A 27,658-nucleotide genomic window follows, 5' to 3' on the forward strand; every position below is an offset into this window, starting at 1 on the left:
GGACGTCGGCAGGAAGTGATGTAAGAGGCTATCGGAAGTGTCGTCAGTGTGTTCTGCGACTCGGGTTGATAGTGGTTTGGGGCCTGCACCCGGAGAGCTGCAGCTATGTCGATCGAAATCGAGTCTTCGGAGTGAGTGCAGTGACTGCAGATGTTTGCTGCGTGGCGAGGGCCAAGGGGTTAATGGTGTGGGTGGAGGGTACTGGAGAGGGAGGCGCCGAGTGTCTGGGACTGGAGGGCGGTTTCCTTGCCCACTTAGAAACTTTTTGGACCTGACTACTCAGGAGGTGGCTTACAGGATAGTAGCGTGGAGCCCAAAGTTTCACGGGAAGCGGCGCGGGGCTGGGGAAAGGCACAGGTGGCCGACTTGACCCTTTGCTTTCCTCCGCCTAGTACTTCCTATTTGCTGCTGTCCGTGCCTACCCCACTCAGTCCCTCCCACTAGCCAGCACTAGCCTGTGTTGGCTTCTGGGGGATCCTTTTTCCGTATAGACCCAGTGCCTAGCACACTATAGAGGCTTAGTGACTGCTTTAGGAATAATGAACGACTAGCTGTTTGATCAGGCCTGATCTGGTCCCCAGGTATGGTTTGTCTGTGAGCTCTGTGTGGCCACAAAGAGTTGATAGAGTCTGGAGATTGGGCCGGAATGATGGTTGGTGATAATGGCAGAGAGGCAGGGATATAGTGCTTGACTGAAAAATGTCTTTAACGGACTTTTCAGAATTATACCCTCTTCTTACTTAATTATGTTAGCAAACATAAGATTTGTGTTATGAGTTCAGGAGAGGACCGGTCCTAAAGACCTACTGTGGGAGGAAGGGAAGTTTATTCATTCAGCAAATACTAAAACCTACGACGTACCTTTTAAAATATTAGAAATACAGTAGTGAGGCAAAACAGACAGAAAGCTTTTTTCCTTGTAGGATGTGTTTTAATTGGGGAATACAAACAGTAGACCAAAATAATAAGTGCAACAGATGATGGAAAGTAAGAAAAATAAAAGGCGATAAGGAGTGCTGGAGATTAAGATAACTAAGTCAGGGCAGGAGGTGGAAAGGACTTAATGCTTTTGGGCCTGCATGATAGCTATAATGACAATTCTCTCAGTCTTGACCCTGCTACAGTAGTAATGTTTGCTGCGTATTATTATTAATAATAGATACTATTTACTAAGTATTTTCTGTGCTAAGCATGATATAGTACCATAGTCAACTCTTTCAAGCTCTCCAGGATAGTATTTTTCTTAACAGATAAGGAAACAGTCCCAGGGATGTTAACTGACTTGCCCAAGGTCACAGTGACTGACCAAACTCCTATTTAAACGCTAAAGCTTTAGCTCTTTATTATATTCTGCTTGAAGCTAGTGAATTTGACTTCTGCAGTGGTAAATAGAGATCTTTGGGGAGCGGGGCATCGCATTGGGAGAATGCCCAGTGGAAGTCAGTGGAACTACTAAGGAAAATAGAACCGTACTAAAATGTTGGTGGTCTAGGCCTCCAATAAAAGCGTATGAAAGAAAAAGACTACTGCAAGTAGCAATACTCAGTTTCCTTTGAAAAGTCTTTTCTTTCTTTTTCCTCCTTCCCTCTTCCCTCTGTCCCTCCCTCTCTCCCTCCCTCCCGCCAGCATCTTACACTGTATTCCAGGCTGGCTTGAAACTCAAAATGATCTCCCTCCCAAGTGTAAGGATTACAGGCGTAAGCCCCTGAGCTTGGCTTTGCAGGAGTTTTTAAGGTGGTGTTTGCTTTCTCATCGGGAATGTATGCTCAGAAGCCGTGCTGCCAGTTCAAATCTTCATCTTTCCACTTTCTTTTGTTACTTGGCCAAATCCTTATCTATAAATTGGAGATAATGGTAGTGTCTACCTTGTAGAGTTGTTTTGAGTACCTGAAAAGAAGCAGATGTGAGTTTTGTAAATGAGGAGGCATAGCTTTATTCTGGTTTTACATACAGCTGTGCTTCTTTGTGTTCAGCAAATCCCATTAAGAAAAATACTGGTTCACATTTTTTATTATTTTAAAAAGACTAAATCACCCTACAGTCATTGATGACTTTGTATCAGTGACTAGAATAGGTTTAAAATGTTCACTAACTGTACAATTTTACAGTCACAAGATTTAGTAAGAAACTGGATGGCCTAGGAAGGAGATAAGTACCAACACCTATTCTGACTGAAGTATTTTGGGCAGTGATTTCTCTACTCTGCACTCGAGTTCTCTTGTCTGATGGGAGTCCTTGGAACTTAGATTTTGTGATTTTTGGAAAGTTTTACTCATATGATAAATGGAAAGTAACCTTGTGTGGTGTGTGTCATATGCCTGTAATCCCAACTCTTGGGAGACTGAGGCAGGAGGATTGCTGTGAGTTTGAGGCCAACCTTGGCTACATAGTGAGATCAAGTCTGGCTTGAACCACATAGCAAGACCTTGTCTTAAAAAAGAAATGGGAGGTAGTAGGAAATGATTGAGTAGAAGAAATAAGCTGGGGTGGATTTTACATTTGGCCTCTGGTGAGTGAGGAATCCTGAGCTGAATAACTTGCTTTCTTTCAGTGTGATCCGTCTTATTATGCAGTATCTGAAGGAGAACAGTTTACATCGGGCCTTGGCTACCTTACAGGAGGAAACTACTGTGTCTCTGAATACCGTGGACAGCATTGAGAGTTTTGTGGCTGACATTAATAGTGGCCATTGGGATACTGTTTTACAGGCCATACAGTCATTGAAACTGCCAGACAAAACCCTTATCGATCTCTATGAACAGGTAAGAATGGTGGTAACGCTGGTAACCTCGGGTTGGTTTATTGTTGGCCAGGCCCTAGACTGTCACTTGACCCCGTAAGGCATTAGTGAAATACTGTAGGGCTATAATTGTCTGTAAAACTCATTGTTGACAGTATCTCTGTCTTTCCTGGAAAATCTGATATTTCCCCAAATTGAAAAATTTTTTGCAGTGCTGGGGATTTTATTCAGGAAAATTCTGCGTACAACAGTACCTCGGTTCAGGAACACTTTTGTTGGTAAACAATTTGGTTCCCAGCCAGAAGTTTTTAGCGGAATTTTGTTTTTGTTTGCAAACTCTATGTTGGGTGATGAATAGCACTGTGGCTGTCTTTTCCACAGAAACACAAACATGGCCATCTTGTCCAAATCTGGAATGAAGTAAGTTTGTGAACCAAGTAATACTCTGTCTCTTAGCAGATCGGGTATGCTGTGATTAATGTTTGGCTCTAACCCCCTGTGGGTAGTGCAGACTCCACACATGCTCAGGCCTCTAAAGGACTGGTTTTACTTTAGATACTAACTTTACTTTGAGTATATGCAGGCTGCCCATTTATAAGACCAACTGGCTGCAAATGTGGAGGTTCTCAGCCAGGTGTGGTGGCACATGCTGTAATCCCAACCCTTGGGAAATTGGAGCAGGAGAATTGCCATGAGTTCAAGGCCAGCCTGCACTACATAGTGAGACCCTGCCTCCAAAAAAAAAAAAAAAAAATGACGGTGGGGGGAGAGTTTCCAATGACCCTCTCAGGTTTAATTGTTTCCTGAAATTACTTACAGTTCAGAAAAGCTCTGTGTGTATGATTACAGTTTAATTATTAAGGATGTAGGTCAGGGCCAGCTGAAAGAATTGTTTGAATGCAGAGCTGCGCTGCTGTCTCTGGAATTGGTGTGTCTCTCCCACCTGACATATCAGTGTGTTCACCAACCAGGGAATACCACTGACGTTTTTACTGGGGCTCATTAGGTAGGCATGTCTGGTAATAAAATCTTCAGATTCAGTATTCACCTCCCTCTCTCCCCTAAAGGTTGGGGTGGCTCAGAGCCTCACCTTCTAACCATATGCTTTGTTTTTCTGGTAGCCAGTCCTTATCCTTAGCTATTGCCTTAGCACAATCTCAAATGTGATTGAAGGGACTCAAAGACATTATCTGTTTGTTTTTTTAAGTAGGGTCTCTTTATGTAGTTCAGGCTGGCCTAGAATTCACTATGTAGCCCAGGAAGGCCTTCTTGCCTCTGCCTCCCAGTGCTGGGATTACAGGTGTGCACTACCATGCCTGGCTTAGACTTGTTACTGGCAAAATGCCAATGTTTTAGAAGCTTCAAGCCAGAATCCTAGGACAGAGATCAAATTATTTATCATAAACAACACTGAGAAAACACGTAAAAAATAAACTTACAAAATAAGAATCAGTGAGAGGGCAGTAACTGCAGGGAGCGATAGATCGGCAGGCAGTAGGAGCAGAACACCGTGGGTTTTCTGAAAATTGTAGTATTTTTTTGAAATAAAGAAAGGGAAATAGGTTTTTTGTGTGTGTGTGTGATTCATGTAAGTTCAGTAACCTTGCTACCCCCAATTCAGTACCTGGAGAAAAGTTTCTTTGAAGCCCATAGAGATAGTCTTGCCTTTAGTTTTCTTTAGCATCTGTGTTCTGAGTGAGGGAAGGTTGGTAGATAAAAGTGAAAGATGAGGAGTTTAAAGAATTGAGTTGTGTTTTACAGTTACTTCAGTCATTCCCTTGGAATTGCTAGTGAAAAAGAAAAGGGAGGATTTCTCAGTGTTGGAAATCACTTTGGTTGGCCACATCTATGTCAGAAGTCTTGCTGAAATAGGAATATTAATAAGGCAGTGCACTGGGATTTCCATTTTTATTCCTTTATCCAGGTTGTTTTGGAGTTGATAGAGCTCCGTGAATTGGGTGCTGCGAGGTCACTTCTGAGACAAACCGACCCCATGATCATGTTAAAACAGACGCAGCCAGAGCGCTACATTCATCTGGAGAACCTGCTGGCGAGGTCTTATTTTGATCCTCGTGAGGTATGACAGTTACAAATAGAGACTTATTACCTGAACATATTCAGTAATTTTAAAAAAATTATTTCATTGGATATTTTGTGATTTTGATTTAATTTTTGAGGATGCTTTTCTGTTTATGTTGGTTAAACTTTGTGTGTGTTGAGTCTTCTATATGCACTCCTAATTTTGAGATTGTGTGTTGGTTAGTAAAGAAGTGAAGACCCAAGGCCCTAGGTTTGACCCACTACCACCCCCCCCAAAAAAAGAAAAGAAAAGAAAAAGTAAAAAATTTTATTCTGATATCATTTCCACATTAGCCCAAGTACTTATTTGACTCTGAGGGGCTACCAGACTGTTAGTATGTTTACTGAACATTTGTGTTACTAACAGTTTTTTCCAGCCATTTCCATCCCCTGAAGCTTGTGCCTTGGAATGATTATGCATACTGGTAGAATATGGTAACTAGGGGCTGGGGATTTAGGTCAGCGGCATAAGCGCCTGCCTTGAAAGCAGGCAGTCGTGAGTTCGATCCCCGGTACCGATAAAAAGGAAAAAGACAAAAAAAAAAAAAAAAAAAAAAAGAATATGGTAACTGATAGTCTTTTATTCTTCTAAAACCTTGTATTTTGTGTGTGTGTGTGTGTGTGTGTGTGTGTGTGCATGTGTGTGTGTCTATCTTTCCCATCTAACCTTTCACTTGTCAGAACAAAAAGAAGAGTTTAATAGGCGTTGTGTAATACAAAGTTGATAATAAATTTACATGAAAGAAAAGTTTAGATTGCTAGGACAAAATTTATGTTAGAGGTGGTGAAATATTTTGGGGCTGGGTGTCATTTGATTGTAAGACATTTTCAAAGAATATAAGAGAGTCCTTTACTCCTGTAAATTTTTTCAAAAACTTGAAAAGCATTTGTGGTTTTGGTGGTATTTACTTGAACTCTAGAAATAATAGTAGTGTCGATTGGCTGACATCACTCCCCTCATACTTTTGAGATGTAAGTGGGTAGAACTCAAAAGCCTTCTTTAGGGGAGTACCAGGAATTGAATTCAGGACCTTGTACTTGCCAGTGAGTAGCTGTGCCACTAAGCTATATCCCCAGTCCTTGAAAGCCATTTTTAAAAACTAAATTGATTTGGTTAACCCTGTTTAACTGGATAGTTTCTTGTTTTTTTTGTTGGAACATTTGCTTGTTTATTTGAAGTAGACACATTTATACCTTGTCATTGCTTTTGGGCAGTAATGCTACCTTCTCTCCTTTTCCAGGCGTACCCAGATGGAAGTAGCAAAGAGAAAAGAAGAGCAGCAATTGCTCAGGCCTTAGCTGGGGAAGTCAGTGTAGTGCCTCCATCTCGTCTCATGGCATTGCTGGGACAGGTAATTAAACGCTTGTGGAACTGATACTACCCTGAACTCTCAAGACTGTTTTCTGTATATGTATTATCTTTCTGTCTCAGCTAAAGAAAACAGGCACTGTAAGAAGTGGGGATTCGTCTTGAGCTACTTGTACCGCGGCCGTGGCCATGCCACCCTTCCTCTTTCCTAGCAGAGCCAGTGTTTAGAATACTGGTTAAGAGCTCTATCTTGGGGGCTGGGGATTTAGTTCAGCGGCATAAACACCTTGCCTTGTAAGTGTGAGGTTGTGAGTTCGATCCCTGGTACCAATAGAAAAAGACAAAAAAAAAAAAAGAAGAAAAAGAGCTCTATCTTGGTGTGATAGTGTGTGGCTGTAATCCCAGCACCTGGGAGGCTGAGCCAGGAGGAGTGCCGTGAATTTGGGGTCAGCCTGAACTATTGCATGAGACCCTACTGAATTCAGAACAACAAACCCTTTTAGAAAGTGAAAGCATGAGGGACAAATGAATGCATAAGACAGAGAATATCTTTGTGGAGGGTCGGGGACCCCACTTAAATGGAGCCCAAACTGACCTAGATGCTCAGATTTATTGAGGAGCGACAAAGCCATAGTGTTTTGTTTAAAGCAGATATTTGCTTCAGGTAGTAAGGCAGGCAAGCAAGGCATGGTGACAAATTGGCTGAATTACTTTTATCTGATTGTCCCCTTGTGAGCTTGTTTCCCTGTAAGGTCCATCTCTGGTTGAGTTGGCCATACAGCTCGTCTTCAAGATGCTCCAGCTTGTCTGACTTAGCAGTCTCCCTCCAGCCCCCAGTCAGTCTGAGGAGACACTGACCATTTAGATGTCACAGTCTCCCCACTTTTGTCTGAGCAGTTGTTCAGCAAGCCAGAGTTGGTGGTGTTTTTGGCTTGCTAATGCCTTCGTTTTGATTTAACAGACTACACAAAGGGAGGAAAAGGCAGTTATTAACAAGGCAGCACTGACAGCTGACCATGGCAAGCATGGCCAGGCAGAGGGCTTGGGATCTTTTGTTGTCTCATGTTGAAGGACTTCATCCATTCATTTTAGGCTGCCCCAGGTCATCATGGGAGCTTACATTGTCCCTGGCAATAGGAAGGGAAGTGGGTCACTCTTCCAAGTAGACATTCTGAGTCTGGGGAATCAGTTCTCTTCCAAAGGCTGTAGTAATTGTTAGTAGTTGTTAAAGCTATGCTGGTAACCAGATTGATCCTTTCTGTAACAGTACACAGGTAAACCCTCTACCCCATATTAATAGAGAAGCAGAGCCTTCTCAAAGCCTTAATGTCTTTCTTTTTTGTTTGTTTTTGGTCTTAATGTCTGTTTATAGAACTAGAGAGTTCTCTGTATGTGTGGCCATAGAAACCCAGTGTTGTTTTGTTGCACAGTGTGATCTTGATTGTTAAGACTGAAAAAATTTAAGAGTAACTAGAGCTTCATGTAGTCTCATTTGTGGGGTTGTTGCTATTCCTCTCACCTCCCCACTTTTGTTTCTTTAGCATATTTTTTATAATTTTTTGTTTTTTGTACCAGAGATTGAACTCAGGACCTCACATTTGCCAAGCAGTTGCTTATGCCGCTGAGCTAAACCCCTGGCCCTCTTTAGCATATTTTTAAAGGTTTGGTGATTTCCCTCAGGAGCATTGTACAGTATTGGGCCTGAATCTTTGTTAGAGGAGAGTCTTTGTGAAAGGCTCTCCAGTTTTGGTGCAAAAGTTGATGAGAGAGATGAACTTTATCAAAAGCAGAAAACTAAATCAGAGCATCAAATGCTTTATTCCCTTTAGAAATGCGTCTAGGGACTCTGAAATGAGAATGGAGAAGGGTAAGAAAGAGAATGAGAGTGCATCTGGGTGAACTGTGGTTGTATGAAAGGTAGGGACAGATCTGGCGCAATAGAGGGATTGACGGGTGATCTCAGTATTTTGTATAGAATATATAACAGTGAGAATCAGATTAGATATAAAGGTTCTTGGGGAAAAGTTTGTAAAGCAAGTATGATTGCCTAATTCTGCCCTTTACATAGAAGAGAATCTGTCTGTAGTTGAATTTAGAGAACCTGATGCTATATTTTTTAGTGTGGTCAGAGCCATCAGTAAACAGTGTGTGCCTGTAGAATGGGTTTAAAATCAATAACCTTAGAAAGGATGAAAGGAATATCCATTAGTACGTATTACAACTACTGAGTGATAATTATGTCAGAGTGTGATCTGATGATAACTGGAAAAGACATAAAATTTTACATATAGTGTGACTACTAATAGGGAAGTGAAACATACTATGTAAGGGGAGAAAAGATGAATGTAGAGTATAAAGGCAGTGGCTGTGTTTGAGTGTTAGAACTATGAGAATTTCTGTTTTCCAAATTTTGTGGATGATAAAAGCGCCTAGCTATAAGGAGAGTAGTTGTGTGGGATAGAAGAACTGCTTGGCTCTCAGGCTCCTCCCACTTTGAGATCAGCCTGTATTCTTGGGCATAGCCTCTGTTCTTTATTTTGGGTTTGGATATGCAAAGCTGGTGGCATCTGGAAGGCTTCCTACTTCCTCTGACTTTATCTTTGGAAGCTGCATTTGTCTAAATGATTGCGTCCAGATCTTACAAGCACCTCAGCACATTGCTGTACTTACTTTTTCATAGGCACTGAAGTGGCAGCAGCACCAGGGCTTGCTTCCTCCTGGTATGACCATAGATTTGTTTCGAGGCAAAGCTGCTGTAAAAGATGTGGAAGAAGAAAAGTTTCCTACACAGCTGAGCAGGCATATTAAGGTATGATCTTTAGACACTCAGCCATTTGGTAATTGTTTGTTGAGGACTCAGCTTGGGCTTGGCCTGGCCCTGTGACAGGAACTTGAGATCTGGAGAGAGGGACTCGCTCTCTAGGTCTGACGGCTCAGGGGTGCTGGTGGCCTCCAGCAGCACAGCTCAGATGTGTGACCTGGTGGACATACTTTTGACATCTGGCCTATTATCTGCCATCCTTTTCCTCTAAAGATGCCTGCATTTGGAGGAAGGGTTAATTCTTTGATTAAACCTGGGGACTAACTAAACTTTCTGCGTACTTGTTCTAGTAGGCATTTGTTCTTTGCCTGCTGTATATTAGTCAAAATGTCAGGCATGGATTATAAAGTAGGCTTCTATGTTATTTAAAAAAGATGGTTTTATCATTTTGTGACTAATCCCTTTTTTGGATTGTAGCAGTACTGAGGGATGAACCTAGGGTCTCACATATACTAGGCAAACACTACCATTGAACCACATCCCAGCCCTTATTGTGTAGTTTTAATCTGAGACTTTCCTAGGAAAAGAACCATCAAATAATTGCTGCAGTTCCCAGATCTACAAGTATATTTGCTATTTTGGCATCTTTGTATTGCATTGTATCTCTGGATTTGTGTTCTAATTGAAATCACAGATTTTAAATGTTTCATATTCTACTTTTTAACTTTAGCATTTTATTTTATTTTTTTGAGACGATTTTATTGTGTAGTTGAGGTTGGCTTTGAACTCTTGGCAATCTACTTGCCTCAGCCTTCTGAGTGCCGGGATTATAGGCATGCAGCACCATACCCCAGTCAGTTTAGCATTTTAGCTTTGTCTTTTGTGGATTATATGTTCTAACTTGTATGTAATGATATTTTTAAGTATTATCCTAATTTTTCCCTAGTTAAAACCTTCAGCTGAGTAGCAATCCATTATAATTATGCTGTGAGGCTAAGTTTTTGTGGTATAAACATTTTCTGTTTTCGGCATTGGAAATGAAATCTATATTAGAGCTTTTTCTCTCTTCTTCCATCTCTAATTTTTGTATTTTATTGGGAACATTGTCAGTGATATATGGTCTGTCTGCTTTGATTAGGCCTCCTTGATTTGATCACACAGTATTACCTGTTTAAATGAAGGTCATGAGACAGTGATAAAAACTTTGTTACAAAATAGTATAGGAAAGTGTACATTTACTTTGAAAATATGACCTCCTTCATGCATGACAGAAACATATTAGGCCATATTGAGCCCGAAAGTCATGGTAATAGTTGTTGCTGATTCTAGCAAGTGTAAAGTAAGACATAAACTTGGTCAGACCAAACATCTACCAGCTTCCTGAGTTCAGATGCTGAAACACTCCTCCAGTACACAGGCTAGCTGTGACTTCATGTGAGGGCAGAATGTCTCAAAAAATTACAATAGGAATTGTTTTAAGGCCAGCAGATAAAGATGCTTTTGTTTCATTTCATTCTAAATAGTTTGGTCAAAAATCGCATGTGGAATGTGCTCGATTTTCTCCAGATGGTCAGTATCTGGTCACTGGGTCTGTTGATGGATTCATTGAAGTATGGAACTTTACAACTGGAAAAATCAGAAAGGTAAAGTATTTGAAATTATTAGTTTTACCAGGGAAACAATTATTGACTCTGAATTTTTTTATCTATACCTTATTTGTAAGATTATTTGAGAAGGAACTCTATGTCAGAATATGCATTACTTTTATAATTTAAAAATCTAAATAAACTGAATTTATCATTAATCAAAGAAACACCTTTATATTCTGAATTTGAAATCCTTTTCATGGTTCAGATTTATATGTGTTATTTTGATTGGGCAATAATACAACATTAAAATTGATTCTATGGATAAATTTAAACATTAAAAAATAAGTTACTCAAGTAGAATTTTATCCTTTTTTTTTTTTTCTTTTTGGTACTGGGGATTGAACTCATGACCTTGCGCTTACCAGGCAAACGCTTCTGCCATTGGGCTAAATCCCCGGGCCCTAGAATTTTATTCTTATCTGTGTCCTTTAGCTAGTCAGTTTCCTTCTGCAGATTAGCTATGGTTATGAGTATGTGATCTTCCTATAATATTCTATATGTATGTAAGGAGTTACTGATTGTGTATTCTTTCCAGTTTTTTTTAAACAGATGTTAGTGTATTATGTGTTGAATTGTGCTCCTTGCATTTCCCTTAAAAGTATGTCTTGGAGATAATTGCTGTATTACATTTCATTGCAGGGATTGAACTATGATGTGTTTAACTTGCTACTTCACGATTGTTTCCAGACTAACCTAATTATAGTATTAATTGTATTGTTGATGTTGAACAAACTTCGTATATGTAAAAAAATCAGTGTTTTCTATTCTAAGGCCTGTTAATATCCTTAACTCATTTTTCTGTTGGAGTGTTTTTATTTGTAGGAGTCCTTTATAGTTTGAGGAAATCAATATTCATAGCAAATATTTTTCAATTTTGACTTTATCTTTTGTCTTTGCTTATGGTTTTACTTTACAGATTTAAAATTCTTTTTTTTTTTTTTTTTTTTTTTACCGGTACCAGGGATCGAACTCACGAACACACACTTGGAAGGGAGGAGCTTATGCCACTGAGCTAAATCCCCAGCCCCTAAAATTCTTTTTGTATCAAATTTATCCCCTTTTTTGCTTATGGTTTCTTCTAGAACTTTTGTCTTATATTTAATGTTTGATGTATATGGGGTTTGTTTAGGAGGAGGATAAAGTTAGTGCAGTTTTTTTTTTTTTTTGAAATAACTATTGACTTTCATCAACTGATTTAAAATATAACCTTGAGCTGGGCTTGTGGCTCGCTTGTAGAGTGCTTGCCTAGCATGCACAAGGCTCTGATTTCAATCCTCAGTACCACCGCCAAAAAAGATTTTTTATCATAGATTACTAAATTTCACTAAGGAATGTTTTATAAATGATTTTTGCTTTCTATTTAATACATTTCTGTAAAATTTTCCTTTTTTTTTTTTTTTTGAGACATGATCTCACTGTGTAGTAGGCTGACCTTGAGTTCACTATGTATTCCAGGCTAGCGTCTAACTCAAAGCAGTTCTCTTGCCTCTGCCTCCTGAGTACTGGGATTATAGGCATGGACCACCATGCCTGGCCAAGTTTCCTTTTTGGAACAATGAAGCAGTCTTACTTTATAACTAGAAAAAATAATCAATACTTCCATTTGAACAACAATGGGTAATCAAAGAACCATTGTAAATAAATAGTTAGTGGTTTCAGGAAACACAGGTGACGCTTTGGAGAAAAATATTATTTTACTTTTTGGGTTTTTTTTATTGTTTTGGGTTTTTTTCCAGACAGGATAGGCTGAAATGTCTTCACCTCACATTGCTCTTCCTGCCTTAGACTCCTAAGTGCTGGGAATATAGTGTGCCACCATGCTCGGCTTTATTCATTTTTTGTATCATTTCCCATTTTTTGTATCATTTTCAAGTTTATTAAAGATGGAAAGTATAGAACTGTAAAGAAACTTTGCCTTGAAAAGGCCAGTAAGTAAAAGAGAGGTTATTACATTGTATTATTTATTTATTGATGTCCTAGGGATTGAACCTGGGGCCTTTGCACTGAGCTACATTCCCAGCCTTAATTTAATTTAATTTAATTTAATTTAATGTTGAGACAGGATCATGCTAAGTTACCAAACTGCTCATGCAGGTCTTAAATTTGGGATCATTTTGCCTCAGCCTTTGAGTCTTGGGATCATAGGCATGTACCACCAAACACAGCTTGGCTTATGTTGGTAGTGTTGAACGATATTAGTTTGTAGTGTGTAAAATTCTGTATTTGTAGCAGTGTCAGTTGCTCATTTATGAACATGTGCACTACTTTGGAGGCTTGGAATAGAGGTATTATGTAATCCTGTATCTAGGGACCTGGGGCCATCTGATGGCCCTGATTGCTGTTTTTGTGACTGATATCCTTTTCTTCAGGATCTTAAGTATCAGGCCCAGGATAACTTCATGATGATGGATGATGCTGTTCTCTGCATGTGTTTCAGCAGAGATACAGAAATGTTAGCAACTGGTGCCCAAGATGGAAAAATCAAGGTATGGATTTCATGACCTGGGCTTGTGTGTAGACATTGAGAAGTCTGTAATGGGCGATAGTTTATACAGGTGTAATGTTCGGTGTAATATTAGTTATTATTTATCAAACATCAATGTTTTGCTAATCACTTTACTTTTCCCTGTTTAATCTTGATGATAACTCTGCCTGTGGTCATTCATTAACCTTGCTGGCTAAGAGCACAAACAAGAGGCACATGACAGACGTGGGACTTCAGATCTGCTCATGCCTCTTCCCTCCTGCCACTCTGACTCACTGTGCATTATTGGTTGTACTGTGATTTCATTTTATTTTTTTAAGGTATAGAGTATAGCTTATTAGGTGTGGTATGCATTTAAGTGCTTGTGATACACCCTAGATAAAATACAGAAACGGTCTCTGCTAAGTAAAGTTAGTGTCTAAATTTTTGTTTTAATAATTTACAATGAAAGAGTTTTCAGTTTCAAAAGGTTCAGTTTATCATTGTATGATGTGAACCAAACATCGTGTTCAGCTATTAGCGTGCATTTTTAATGCTGTTTTGGTACATTAGTGAGCATTGCATTTTACTTGGCTCTGTGTGCTATTACAACACTGTATTTACAGATTTTTTTTTATTAATTTTTAAAATAAAGGTGTGGAAAATTCAGAGTGGACAATGTTTGAGGAGATTTGAAAGGGCACACAGTAAAGGTGTCACCTGTCTGAGTTTTTCTAAGGACAGCAGTCAGATTCTCAGTGCCTCCTTTGACCAGACAATTAGGTAAGTAAGACTTGCACAAATACCCTCACTTGAGTTTGATATAGTGAGGGCCAAGAGGAAGGAGGTCTAGTAATTCTTTCTGTCTTCACTAGGATTGGTTGTTATGGAGAAGGAGGATAAATGAAGCTCATATCCCCAAAGTACAGCTATCGGTGCTATTTTTTAGTCCATTTGAGTTTTTCCCAAGAAGAGACATTCAAAAGGGAGCATAGCAGTGATTCATGTTTCACAGACTATGGTCTGTGGTCCCATCTGTATGATAATTACTTTAAAGGATCAGACTTTTAAAACTAAGATTCTTGAGATCTGGTTGAGATCTGCTGATTGTGACTCTCTAGTTTACCAATGTTTCAGAAATTCATCACTGAGGAGAAGCTTGTATCAATGATATTTTTCTGCAGTCTATTTTAGTATAATTTTGGGGGAGGTTTTGTTTCATAATTTGATATGGTTACAAGTACATTGCATACATTAATGCATTGCCCTTTTTCTTCATTTAAATGTTACCTTTTGTTTTTAAAAAATTTTTGATGTTATTTTTTGAGCTTCTAAAATTCACCCAAAATACATTCAACACTTGCTCTCAACCATAAATATGCAATATTAACTGCTCTTTTATTTTTGATAGAATTCATGGGTTAAAATCCGGGAAAACCCTGAAGGAATTCCGCGGTCATTCCTCGTTTGTTAATGAAGCAACATTTACACAAGATGGACATTATATTATTAGTGCATCCTCTGATGGCACTGTAAAGGTTAAGTATTTTCTACTGGTTCATTTGTGCTGCTTGTTTTGTCTTTGTCCTTTGAGGAGACTGCAGTGGTGCTAAAGGTGACAGTTATGGTGGAATAAACCCTTTTGCTAGTAAGTTGTTTCTGAGGCAAGGTTAATATTCTGTGGGTAATCTGTTGGTTTGAGGACCCCAAATGTCAAACCTTTATAATCCAAACACACTTCATCATGTTCAGAGAAGAAGCAGACATGTGAAATCCCAAATGTACATGATCCCCCATTCAGAAGTAGAGTGCTTAAATGTTACCTGGCCATAACATGGCCTACTCACAGCCGAATCCACAAAAGGCCCAATGGCTAGATAAATACATCTTTTTGTTGTGTGGTCTCACCCACTCTCAGAGCGGCTTTCACTTTACTGATGCTTGAGTGAGTGCTACTGACTGTTCCTGTTTCAGCACAAGCTGCACATTAGACTCACTGGTGGAACTTTTAAAAAAAAATGTCCATTTTGGTCATTGTTTGGCTGTCTGATCATTTCTTATGCCTAAATCTTATAACCTGAACAACTACTTCTAAGATAACAATACACAATATATTAAGTAGTATTGATGTTTTACTGTTGTTTTTTTTTTTTTAAATTCTATATTATTTGTATCCTTTTTTCCATTTTGCTTTGTAAAATTAAAGAAAAAAAAAATGACCATCCCTTTAGATCTCCCAAATCAGAATTTGAAGACAGGATCTTCACTTAAGAAGTTTCCCTTTGTTTTTTTTTTTTTTTTTTTTTTTTTTGGTCTTTTTCATTTTTATCGGTACCAGGGATCGAACTCACGACCACCTGCTTGCAAGGCAGGTGCTTATGCCGCTGAGCTAAATCCCCAGCCCCCCCTTTGGTTTTGATCCCCAGACAAGGGTAGCCTTCTGGTCATTTTATGACAGTAGCAGTATTGACACGTAATTTCATTTCAAAGATAAAGATCATAGATTTTTTTTTTTTTTTTTTTAGTCTTTTTTGTTTTTATCGGTACTAGGGATCAAACTCATGACTGCCTGCTTGCAAGGCAGGTGCTTATGCCACTGAGCTAAGTCCCCAGCCCCAAGATCATAGATTTTTAAAAGTTTTTTTTTTGGATACCGCGGATTGAACTCATGACCTCACACTTGCCAAGCAGGTGCTTATGCCGCTGAGCTAAATCCCCAGCCCCTTAAAAGATTTTTATTATTAAATGTGACTTTTTTGGGGGACTGCTAGGGATTGAACCCAGGGCCTCACATATATTAGGCGAGTGCTCTTCTGGTGAGCACTATATCCCCAGTCATTATTTTATTTTGACACAGGGTTTCACTAAATAGGCTAGGCTGGGCTTCAACTTGTAATCCTCCTGCCTCAGCTCCTAAGTAGCAGTGATTACAGCTATCATGGTGTGTGCTACCCTACCTAGTGTGACTTTCATTTTGTTTATTCCAGTTAATCAGCATGTAGAAGTACTCACCATATACTTGGCAATCCTGGTTGTTTGATTGTATTTAGAATCACATAACAAACTTTATTTTGAGTCAGTTTTACTCTTTCATAGTAACCTACAAGGTGTGTTGGCATATGCCTGTAAAGCTCACATGTTGGAGGCTAGGGCAGGAGGATCACTGTGAGTTTCAGGCTGACTTGGGCTACATGGTAATTCAATGCCAGTCTGAACTACATAGTGAGACACTGTCTCACAAAAAAAAGCCTTGTGTATCGCAAAAACTACCTCTTTCTGCACAGTCTCACTGCACCAGTGTCTGGGCCTGGGATAGGGCCATGGCCTCCATAGCAGCCAACCATGGATCTCTGTAAAGTAAGTGTGCCTTGGGCCTTCATAAAAATGTGTAAACAGTATCTGAGCATCCTGCACACTGAGGAGATGGACTTCCTGAAGGAGTTTGTGGAGAGCATGGGGGGTACACTACCACCTGCTGCTCATAAAGATAAATCAGAAGAAAATGTCAAGGAAAAAAAGACAGTAAGAAGATGGAGAAAAACAATGATAGATGAGTTGTCAAATGAGTAAAGTGATTTAGAGATTGACAGTGGAGGTATAATTGAGCAGACACTGATACCCTTCAAGAAATGAGAAGTGAAAATGTTGAGAAAACTGAGGAGATGATGGATCAAGCAAATGAAAAAAAGGGGCTGCCATTGGTGGTGGGGAACTACAGAAAGCCATTGACTTGTTGACAGATGCCTTCAAGCTGCATCCTCGCTTGGCCATTCTGTATGCCAGAAATATGGTATCTTCATTATTGCAGAAGCCAAATGCTGCCATTTGAGATTGTGAGAGAGCCATTAAAATAAATCCTGATTCAGCTCAACTGTACATGTGGTGAGGGAAGTACACAGATGTCTGGGCTGTTGGGAAGACGCAGCTCTGATCTTGCTCCTGCTTGCAAGCTGGGTTATGATGAGTTTGCAAGTGCAGTGCTGACAGACATTCAGTCAAGGGCCTGGGAAATTGCTGTACATTGGAGGAAGTGTGAGCAAAAATATGAAGAATGAGAGATCAAAGAAAGAGTAGGAAGGGTTAAGAGGGCTCAAGAAGGGCACCCCGAAGGCCCAGAGGGAGAAGCAGTGGACGACAGTCAGGAGCTAACAGTGGCTTTTTTCCAGGTGGCTTTCCTGGGGAATGCCTGGTAATTTCCCAGGGGGGTTGCCTGGAATGGGAGCAGGCATGGCAGGAATGCCTGGGCTCAGTGAGATTCTCAGTGATCCAGAGGTCTTTGGCAGCTGTGTGGGATCCAGGAGTTATGGTGGCCTTCTAAGATGTGGCCCAGAATCCTACAAGTATGTCAAAATATCAGAGTAATCCACAGATTACGAATCTCATCAGTAAAGTGTCAGCCAAATTTGGAGGTCAGGCATGATGCTCATCTGACAAAGCCCTTCCTAAAAGAAAAGCAAGCTAGATCCCCTAACGGATGTTGCAGTAATACAAACCCTATACCTCTGACCTCATCATAGAGTTGAGGTGCTTCAAAGATAACCCCGTCCCTTCTGCACAAATTGGAACTGAAGTGTTGTACACTGATTTGGCCATTAGGGTATTCGTTTAGTGTTTTCCTACTAGGAATTACAAATCTTGAACACTTCTTAAACCTTAACGATTTAAAACAATTTTTTTTTGTCTTTTTTTCCTTTTTATGGGTGCCAGGGATCGAACTCATGACTGCCTACTCGCAAGGCAGGTGCTTATGCCGCTGAGCTAAATCCCCAGCCCGATTTAAAACAAATTTAAAGTGTGTATTAACACCCCTCCCCCCATGTTTTTCTTTATTAATTGTTTTAGATTTTTCCTTTGAATTACTGGGCAAGGAAGATAAGTGTAGATTCATGGTTCTAGTATGAGCGAAATAAACTTTGGGGTTTTTTTGGGGGGTGGGCTGCAAATCTCATTTAAGAATATAAAGTTTGAATTGGATATATAGTGACTAAGACACTTTGATTTGGTTTTTTAAAGGTTTTTTTTTTTTTTTTTAAGATCTATTTTAGTATAACTATTGGGACCACCAATGTTTGAATCTGATCTGGTTAAGAACTGGAACTGGTAGGGCAGCAGCAGGCTGACACAGTGCTTTATATAATATGTCCCCTTGTACACTTTGCATGCAAGTTTTACGCTGTGCTTTTTTTCTTCTTGTCCAAAATAACCAAAAAATGTTTCATGTTATTTCCACTAGGGGTGGGGGGAAGTATAGTAGAAATTTTTGTACTCAAAGAATGTTTATGCTTTAATTTTGTGTGTGGTAGATCTGGAACATGAAGACCACAGAATGTTCAAATACCTTTAAATCTCTGGGCAGCACTGCGGGGACCGACATTACTGTCAACAGTGTGATTCTGCTTCCGAAAAACCCAGAGCACTTTGTGGTGTGCAACAGATCGAATACAGTGGTCATCATGAATATGCAGGGGCAGGTGAGTGCACAGAAAGTACCTCTGCAGAGGACCGGGTCCTGGCTCCCCTGCAACCACGTGATGGTTAGTACTCTGCAAACAGTCTGAGCTATGTTGACTCTTCAGACACTTGATTACACTATGCTCTACACAACATTTTTTTGGCATTTTGAAGTTACTTCCCTTCAGGCTGTTTGCAGAGTATGCTCTATTTGTCCTTTAGATAAAGGAGGCTCTGATCTATTTTCAAGCCTTCTGTAGAACCTGGCTTTGTATTGTAAGACAGTGGCCTCTGTGTGTTAAGGAGCTACAGGGTGATGTGGGTTACCCATTTGGGACATCTAGCGAGTGCATGAGTCAAAGCGGTATGCTAACGGGAGAGAGGCAGCAGTGTCCTCCCAGTGTGTACTGGAATCAGGATACCTGTAGTTTCCCAAGCAGTCTCAATTTTGTGGGCTGGGAGGTAGCGCTGGGAACATCAGGACCATCAAGGTTGAGGTCGTAAGTTCTGAGCACGTGGCACAGGGCTGTTGCAGAGTTGAGCTTGGCACCTGGGGTATTGCTGGGCATAGAGAAGACGCGGGGCTGGTGTGACGCGTTGTTGCGTCTCCACTGTGTGAGTCTGGAGATCCCAACAGTGATTCAGAACCCATAGCTGAGAAGGCTGGCCTTCAGTATCTGCCGAGCCAGTGCACCGTAGCCATGGCGGCCGATAGGTCTCCTGAGCACACTCACTGCTCTCTGCTTGTCTTCTTAAAGATTTTATTTTGGAAAAAATAAAATTTAACTTCTATTTTTAAAATTTTGTTTGAGCAAAAAATTTTACATTCACATTGAAGTTGCAAGAATCATGTAGAGAGGTCCGATACAGTCTTCCTTCAACTCCTCCCAGTGGTAACATCTTAAATAACAGTAATATAATTATCAAACCTAGGAAACAGACGTTAGCACAATGCTGTTAACTCATTACAAATCATATTAGAACTGCACCAGTGTTTGACATGCACTAGTGTAGTTTTTTAAAGGCAGGAATAGAATGGTCTGTGCTGTTTCAGTACATGTACAAATTCATGTGATCACTACCATAGTAATGCAGAACTGTGTCATCACTTCCAGAGGGGTTTCCTCATCCTGTGTCTTTACAGCCCCACCAGGCCATAGCTCTACCTCCCAGAAGCCACTGATCTTTCCAAGGTTACAGTTTTGTCATTAAAAAATACTTTGTTTTTAAAAGTAGTTTCAGCTTCCCAGCAAAACTGAGTGGAAAGTAGGGGAATTCTCCACATGTGGCCTAATCCCACAGGTGCAGAGATGCCCCTCTTAGGATTCTCTACCAGCTCTGTACAGTGATTAAAATGGATGGAGCTACTGTGGGCGCACCTTCATGTTCTAAATACCATAGTTTATAACAGTGCTCAGGTTTTTTTTGGTTGTTTTTTTTTTTTATCAGTACCAGGGATCAAACTCATGACTGTGTGCTTGCAAGGCAGGCGCTTATGCCGCTGAGCTTAATCTCCAGCCCCAGTTACTTTTTCTTAATGTTTTTAGAATTTTATTGGTACATTTTTGACACACATAATAACATTTGTCATAGGGAATGTGTACCTCTATATGATACTTCTTTCTTTTTTCTCCATTCCTCTTTCCTTCAACTCCTCTTCTCAGCTTTGTTTCCATTTTTTCCTTCTATTCTGTTTTTCTTGTCCCTTTTCTTTCCCCCTCACCCCTTTTCTCTCCCCTTTCACACTTGAACATTTTCTTTCCATTTCTCAATATGTATTATACATTTTGGCCCTTATTTACATGTTGGTTTCTCACAGTAGAGAATGTGATATTTAAACATGTGTGTCCAGTTTATTTCATTTAAGAGTATGCTTTATAACACACTGTGCTCTTATGAACATGAGTGTGGCATATATCACTGTGGCATGATGCTTTTAATTCTGGGAAGATACCCAGAAGGGGAATAACTGGGTTGAATGGAACCTCCAATCCTAGTTTTTTGAGGAATCTGCACACTGATTTCCACAGTAGTTGCACCAGTCTGCACTCACACCAGCAGTGGAGAAGGGTTCCTTTTTCCCCACGGTCCTTCTAGCATTTGTTATTGGTTGATTTATTGATAGTAGCCATTCTTTTCTGGGGTGAGGTAGAAACTCCATGTTGTTTTAATTTGCATCTCTCAAAAGTCCAGTGCTATTCAACATTTTTTCACATATTTATTTGCTGTTTATATTTCTTCATCTAAGAAGTGTGTATTCATTTCAGATGCCCATGTTTGGATTGAGTCTTTAAATCTAGGAAGACTGGTTGTTTTGAGTTCTTTATGTGTTCTCCATAGTAATCCTTTATCTGAGGAACAGCTGGCAAACATTTTCTTCCATGTTGTGGGTTGTCTCTTCACTCTATTGGTGGTTTTTCTTGCTGTGCAAAAGCTTTTCAGTAGGGTGAGATCCTAGTTGATTCTTTGTGATAGTTCCTATGCCGTCTGGGTTTTGCTCAAAAAGTCTTTGCCTACACATTGTTTTGAAGAGTTTTACCTACTCTTTTTTCCAGCAGATTTAATGTTTCTGTTTTAATGTTTTAATATTTAAGATCTGATTTTGGCTTAGTACATGGCGAAAGATATGGGTCCAGTTTGTTTTAATCTTTGGCATGTGTAGAGCCGTTTTCCCAGCACCATTTATTTATTTATTTGTTTATTTGTCTTTTTCCTTTTTATCGGTACTGGGGATCGAACTCATGACTGCCTGCTTTACAAGGCAGGCGCTATGCCGCTGAGCTAAATCCCCAGCCCCCCAGCACCATTTATTAAAGAGGCTGTCTTTTTTCCAGTGAATGTTTGACACTTTTGTCAAAGATAAGATGGCCGAGTGTGTCTGCAGTTATTTCTGTACCTTCTAATTTATTCCACTCATCTTTGAAACCCTGCCTTTTCTATAGAGCAAAACCAAGGGGTGAGGGTACATCCAAGGTGGGGAGAAATGGGAAATCAGAAGGTGGGCAACATGGACGAAACAATCAGATTGCCATCATGACTGCCCAGGTAATATTGATTAAATGGAGATCAAATGAGGAAGCAAGTTACATAGCAAGCGGGTACAAAACAGAACGAGCTCTTTTGGAAGGGAGGTCTGGCTCTTCCTGGCTTTCCCAATGTGATTGATTCCTGTTTTGAATGTCAGTCATTGTTGTTTATCCTTAGTGGAAGCCTGTGGTTGCATTCGTGTTTCATCTTTTGTCTTGAAGTCTGGTCTTTAGCACATGTATCTGTGTTTTCCCCACAGTTGCAGTGTATCCTGTCTTCTGCACTGGCTCCTTTGAGTAGTCATTTCTTTTTTTTAATAGTATTCCACAATTTATGTGGAATGTACCACAGTTTATCTCTTCACCCACTGGAAAACATCTTGTCTGCTTCTAAGTTTTAGCAGTTCCCAATAAAGCTGCTATAAACATCCATGTGTAGGTTTTTATGTAGATACGTTTCTCTTTGGGGAAATACCAACTAGTGCAGTTTGTTGTAATAGAAGATTAAATATATTTAGTTTTACAGGAAAACGCCAAGACTGCTTTCCAAAGTGTGTTATCATTTTGTTTTCCCACAAACAACAAATGAGAGGTCTTGCTATCCCCACATCCTTGCCAGTGTTTGGTATTTTTTTTGGTACCAGGGATCAAACTCATGACCTTGTGCTTGCCAGCAGGTGCTGTGCCCGAGCTGTATCCCTGCCCCCTATGTTTGGTATTTTGTACCATTGTACTACGTGGTATCTTACTGTTTTAATTTGCATTTCCTTAATGACAATATAATAAGTGGGACATCTTTTCATGGGCTGTTCCATTCGATGAGGTATGTGTTCAGGTCTTTGACCCTCTTTTAAATTGGGTAGTTTGTTTCTTCACTGTTGAGTTTGAAGAGTTCTGTACATATTTTGAATAATAGCCCTTTAAAAAATACAGTTTTTGTAGATATTATCTCCCAGTGGCTTTTCATTCTTTTGATAGTGAGTCTCCAGAGCAGAAATTTTAAAATTTTAATCAAGTCTAGCTTATCAAATCTTTTTTCATGGATTGTGCCTTTGGTATTATAGCTAAGAAAGATCATCTATATGATCATTTATAGCAAACCCATGATCATCTATATTTTTTTTTCTTCTATGAGTGTTATAGTTTTGAGTTTTAACATTTGTGTAATATCTCACTTTTTGTTTTTGTGGAAAATGTGAGATCTGTGGCTAGAATCATAGTTTTGCCTATGAAGTGTGAATTTTCCTGAAAAGGCTTTCTTTTTTTATTTTTGTGTTTTTCTTTCTTTTTTGGTACCAGGGCTCAAACTGGTACCAAACAACCTTGTGCTTGCCAGGTAGGTGCTGTGCCGTGGAGTTATATCCCTGGCCCTTGAAATGGTTTTCTTTTCTCTCTTGTTTGTTTTACTGCTTTGTGAAAAATCAGTTAGCTATATTTACATAAGTCTGTTTCTGGTCTTTTTGTGCCATTGATCTGTTATGTTGTATACCAAATGGCCTTTTTTTTTTTTTTTTTTTTTAAATTTTAAAGAGAATAAAAACAAGCAAAATAAATCAGAACAAAGCAAATCATAACAAACCAATGTAAGTGACACAGGACTTTAAAACAATACAAAATCAACAGTGGTTACCATAAGGCCTCTTATTGTCTTCAAAACATCTGTAGATACCTTCAGACATAGTAGAAATCAAACAGAACACAGCAGAACCAATAAAAACAAAACCATGAATGCAATAAAGAACTTCAAAACAACAGTGAATCCAAAATGGCTACCATAATGTATCTTGTTATCTTTGAAATAGTTGCTCATGCCATTGGATATAATAAAATCAAACAAAACAAAACAGAATAAAGGCCAACCTAACAAAACAATGAAAATGATACAGGACTTCAAAACAAGATGATAGGGAGATAAAAAACCACCACCTTCAGAAGGAGCTCCCTGTAGATGCCACACTGTGTGCCGTGATGCTCTGAACAGATGATAGACCACCAGCCCTAGATCTGCACAGTCAGTGAAACATCAGACAGCCACAAGCATCAAACTGCATTTCACCTCAGTAGTGTCATCACAGCCCGTGCTTCTCTAGATCAGCAGGCTGCTTACGGAGGGAGAAGGTGAAGTCGCTCTGTTAACTAGCCTGTGCACTGGATGCCCTGGGGTCTGGCTGTGTCCTGGCAGGGGCTGATTTGCAGGGGTGGGGAGAAGGAAGGGCTGGTTCCTTGTTTATTTCTTGTGCTCTCTTCCCAAAGTATGCCTAACTCTTGCTCACTGTAGCTTATAGGAAGTCTTGAAGTTGGGTAGTGTTGGTCCTCCAACTCTCCTCTTCCTTCAGTATTTATTTCTCTCTTCTGAATGTTTTGTGTCTCCATATAAATTTAAGAATCAAAGCCGGGTATGGTCGCTCATACCTGTAATCCCAGCACTTAGGCGGCTGGGGTTGGGAGGATCGTTGTGTGTTGAGACCAGCCTGGGCTACAAAGTGAGCTTAAGGCCAGCCTGAACTGCTTTGAGACCCTGTCTCAAAAAAAAAATTTTTTTTTAAGAATCAGTTTATCGTGTCCACAAAAAACCCGCTGGGATTTTGACAGGTACTGCACTGATTCTGTAAGCTGGGAAGACACCTGCGCCTCTTTACTCTTCCTGTCCACAAACATACTGAGCTGTCAAAGGGACATCTTTGCAGTTCTTTGACATCGTTCATCAGTTTGTAGTTTGTGTCTAGTGAAGACTTTGTGAGATTTATACCTTTTCCTTTGGAGAGGGTGCTAGTGTATTGTGGAATTTTAAACCCTATGGCAGCCATTAAGTACTTTCCATTATTACGGTTTTGTCATTTTGAGAATGGTATGTTTACAGAATCATATACTATGTAAACTGTTTGGTCTTTTACGATTGCTTTTCTTTTGAAGTTGATTTGTAATGACTTTAATGTTGTAGAAAAATAGAGCAGTCTTAAAAACAGTTCCATTCTCTCTCTCTCTCTCTCTCTCTCTCTCTCTATATATATATATATATATATATATTTGTCTTTCTTCGTTTTTATCAGGAATCGAACTCACGACTGCCTGCTTGCAAGGCAGGCGCTTATGCCACTGAGCTAAATCCCCAGCCCCCTAGTTCCACTCTCTTGAAGAGGTAAAAAGCCTTCATCTAGGGGCTGGGGGTTTAGCTCAGCAGCATAAGCGCCTGCCTTGAAAGCAGGCAGTTGTGATTTCGATCCCCGATACCGATAAAAAGGAAAAGGACAAAAACCTTCATCATCCTGTGATGATTTGAATAGTTCTATAATATGCAGTATGTATTTAATGTGTGTGAAAATGGGGATGACTATTTGGAAGAAAATAGAGACAATTAAGATAGACAGTGAAGATCTCCAGTGGACTTGCTTTGAAATCTGTATTTCTTTAAATTTTTTTTTAAACTGTTTTGTTCTGTTTTGATATGTTCAATCTTACCCTCTTTAAGATATAAAACAAGTGTGTAGGACTGATAACCGTATTACTGAGTTTTTGTTGGATCATTGATCAGAACTGTTGGCAGTGTCACTATTTGAATGTCATTTTACATACTTTAATTTTGTAACCTGAACAGTTATTTCTAAGATGACAATGTGTAACTTATCAACTGGCGATTTCTTACCATTTATTTTTCTGTAATGCTATATTATTTCTACCCTTTTTTTATCTCCATGTATTTTTTTTTGTTTCTCTTTAAATTAAAAAAATTGCTTACCTCGGAAAAAAAAAAAAGTTCCATCCTGCACAAGCAGACATTACCTTTGTTAAATAGAGGAAACTTGGGGACACAAGTCTAAAAAGCATTGAGAAACTGGTATTATACTGTGTAAATTGTTGTATATGTGGTAATGAATTTCCTTCTGTATAATATGGTCATTATACTAAAGAGCAGGATTAATGAGTTTGATGTGTAAATTCAAAATTTCTTTCTGCCTCCTGCTTTAGGTAGATTATTGAATGAATTAAAAAAAATTTTTTTTTGGTACCAGAAATCGAACTTAGGACCTTGCGCTTGCCAGGCAGACACTGCCACTGAGCTAGATCTCTGGCCCCTCATTGAATAGTTCTGAGGCAAGAAGACTTGACACATGATGAGCAACGTTTAAATGTCAGTTTTAAGATGCTGCCATCCATGGTTGTGCTCCCCTGACTCGTCTGCTCTTGTCTTGGGATGTGGTATGCTGTAGATCGTCAGAAGCTTTAGCTCTGGTAAAAGAGAAGGTGGTGACTTTGTTTGCTGCGCCCTGTCTCCTCGTGGTGAATGGATCTACTGTGTGGGAGAGGACTTTGTGCTCTACTGTTTCAGCACTGTCACTGGCAAGCTGGAGAGAACTTTGACAGTAAGTATTATCAGGGTCATTTAAAGAAATTGTGGTAATGTTCATATTTTTCTGAACTCAGAAGTACATACTTTCTCCAAATCGACTGCTATTAGTGTGACCTTCAGTGTAAAAAATACGATTTTATCAAAAATTATGGGTAAATTGTATGGAATTGCTTCCATTATCTGGATGTCACCCTTTAGCAGTGCTCTGAGTTTCAGGGGGATAGAGTGATGTGCAGAAAGCAGAGAAGGAAGGATATGTACACCTGTCCAGCCAGTTAGGCAAGTCAGATGTTTCTCATGGGAGTTAGCAGTAAATACGGGCACCTTCCCTTTACTTCTCTTTCTCCCGTGGTACTGGGCATTGATCCCAGGGCCTGTTACCTCACTGTCACTAAACTGCTCAGGCTAGGTTTGATTCTGCCTCTTCTTAGTGCTGGGCTTAGTGGCGTGCCCAATATTCCTGACTAGCCATAGCTTTTTCCCCCATATCCTGTTGAAGGTAGATTTATTCTATCATGTTAAGATGTTTTAAAAACTTTTAGTTTCATGGTATTAAAGTCAGTAAAAGGAGTAATTAATGTCAGCTGCTCTGATGGTCCCTAAAGTAGCTTAATACTAAAATTTCATGTCCCACTGTGATGTGAGTTGGATGGCATCCTCTTTTGGCTGTACCGTTGGAATCCGTGGTCTCATTCATTCTCAGTTCTTGAAGCCTCTTGAGAACGAGTAATTTTGTTATAGACCTGAGCGTCCTAATTTTGCCTTAACCTCTTCCAGGTTCATGAAAAGGACGTGATTGGTATTGCACATCATCCCCATCAGAATCTCATTGCTACCTACAGTGAAGATGGACTCCTAAAGCTCTGGAAACCCTAATTCAACTTTTCTTAAAAAAAAAAAAAAAACACGCTGAGGAGCATGTACTTAAGTGAAGACATTGTGTGTTGCTGTATTTCTTTTAGGCTAGCTTTTCTAAGCAAACAAATTGATTAGCCACAAGAATAATTTTGTGATGCTTCATTTAGCAGTTATATTTCTTAAAACACATTTTTAATGTATTAGTTTGTCTTGTTTTCCTTTTCCCAGTGCTAGGAATAGGACCCAGGTCCTCACGCACATTAGACAAGTGCTCTCACTTTGAGCTATAGCCCCAGCCATAGCCTGTGTGCTTTACACAGAACCAGTCACTTAAATGCTTTCGTCATTCTTCCTGGAGAATGAAGTACTGTTTTTAATTCCTTTGATTATCTGTAATGGTTAGAATTTGCCTAGTCATAAAACTTGTAAATATTTAGTAGCTGTGTCCTATCTGTTATGTCCATCCTCTGTGCCCACCCATTTTCCAGATGTCAATAAACTTTATACCTTTCTGGAGATTATAAATACTCATCTAGTTAATACATTTACTTAAAAACAAATGTAGAGAATGTACAGAAATCATCACCTCTGAACCTGAAGTCTAGAGTTAGTCATTTCCGGGATAGGACAGAGTCATATGACATCCATGAGGTGATGCACAGGATCTCATTCAGTGTCCTCAACTGCTCACTGCAGGCTGCACCTTCTCACATGCTCAGGCCAACTCCAGGGAATAGGCTGTCCTCTCTTGCTGAAGCAAAACACCCCACACCCAGAGTTAAAGGGGAGAGGCTTGTTTAGCTGTTTGTAGAGGTATCAGTCCATATGGGCTGTCACAAGGCAGGGTGGCACATGGGCAAAAAAGGGGCAACAGTTCATGGTGGCAGCTGACAGCAAAAGCAATTGGAGACAGAAAAACCTTTGTCCTTTATATTGTATGCAAACTACATGCCCTAGAGTGGGTATGGCTCCT

General features: G+C 39.7%; 1 protein-coding gene and 1 pseudogene across 1 annotated transcript; both read left to right on the forward strand.

Moving 5' to 3' along the window:
• Positions 1 to 27,210, forward strand: Smu1 (SMU1 DNA replication regulator and spliceosomal factor). The gene is made up of 12 exons (XM_003470828.5): positions 1 to 131; positions 2,552 to 2,762; positions 4,665 to 4,817; positions 6,061 to 6,171; positions 8,809 to 8,937; positions 10,413 to 10,532; positions 12,908 to 13,024; positions 13,658 to 13,785; positions 14,414 to 14,540; positions 18,306 to 18,473; positions 25,688 to 25,840; positions 26,605 to 27,210. Exons 1-12 carry the CDS (start codon positions 106 to 108, stop codon positions 26,701 to 26,703), a joined length of 1,542 nt encoding a protein of 513 aa, XP_003470876.1. The 5' UTR covers positions 1 to 105; the 3' UTR covers positions 26,704 to 27,210.
• Positions 14,547 to 18,299, forward strand: LOC134470743 (putative protein FAM10A5; annotated as a pseudogene).
• Positions 27,211 to 27,658: the final 448 nt, after the last annotated feature.

This window comes from Cavia porcellus, unplaced genomic scaffold (assembly GCF_034190915.1).
Source record: "Cavia porcellus strain 051 isolate PalLab524CR breed Dunkin Hartley unplaced genomic scaffold, mCavPor4.1 scaffold_1, whole genome shotgun sequence".
NCBI lineage: Eukaryota > Metazoa > Chordata > Mammalia > Rodentia > Caviidae > Cavia > Cavia porcellus.

Coding starts and splice junctions, on each gene's coding strand:
- Smu1 (XM_003470828.5), top strand. CDS start 106: ATGTCGATCGAAATCGAGTCTTCGGA. Junction 13,786..14,413: donor TCCTTTGACCAGACAATTAG/GTAAGTAAGACT, acceptor TATTTTTGATAG/AATTCATGGGTTAAAATCCG. Junction 25,841..26,604: donor AGCTGGAGAGAACTTTGACA/GTAAGTATTATC, acceptor AACCTCTTCCAG/GTTCATGAAAAGGACGTGAT.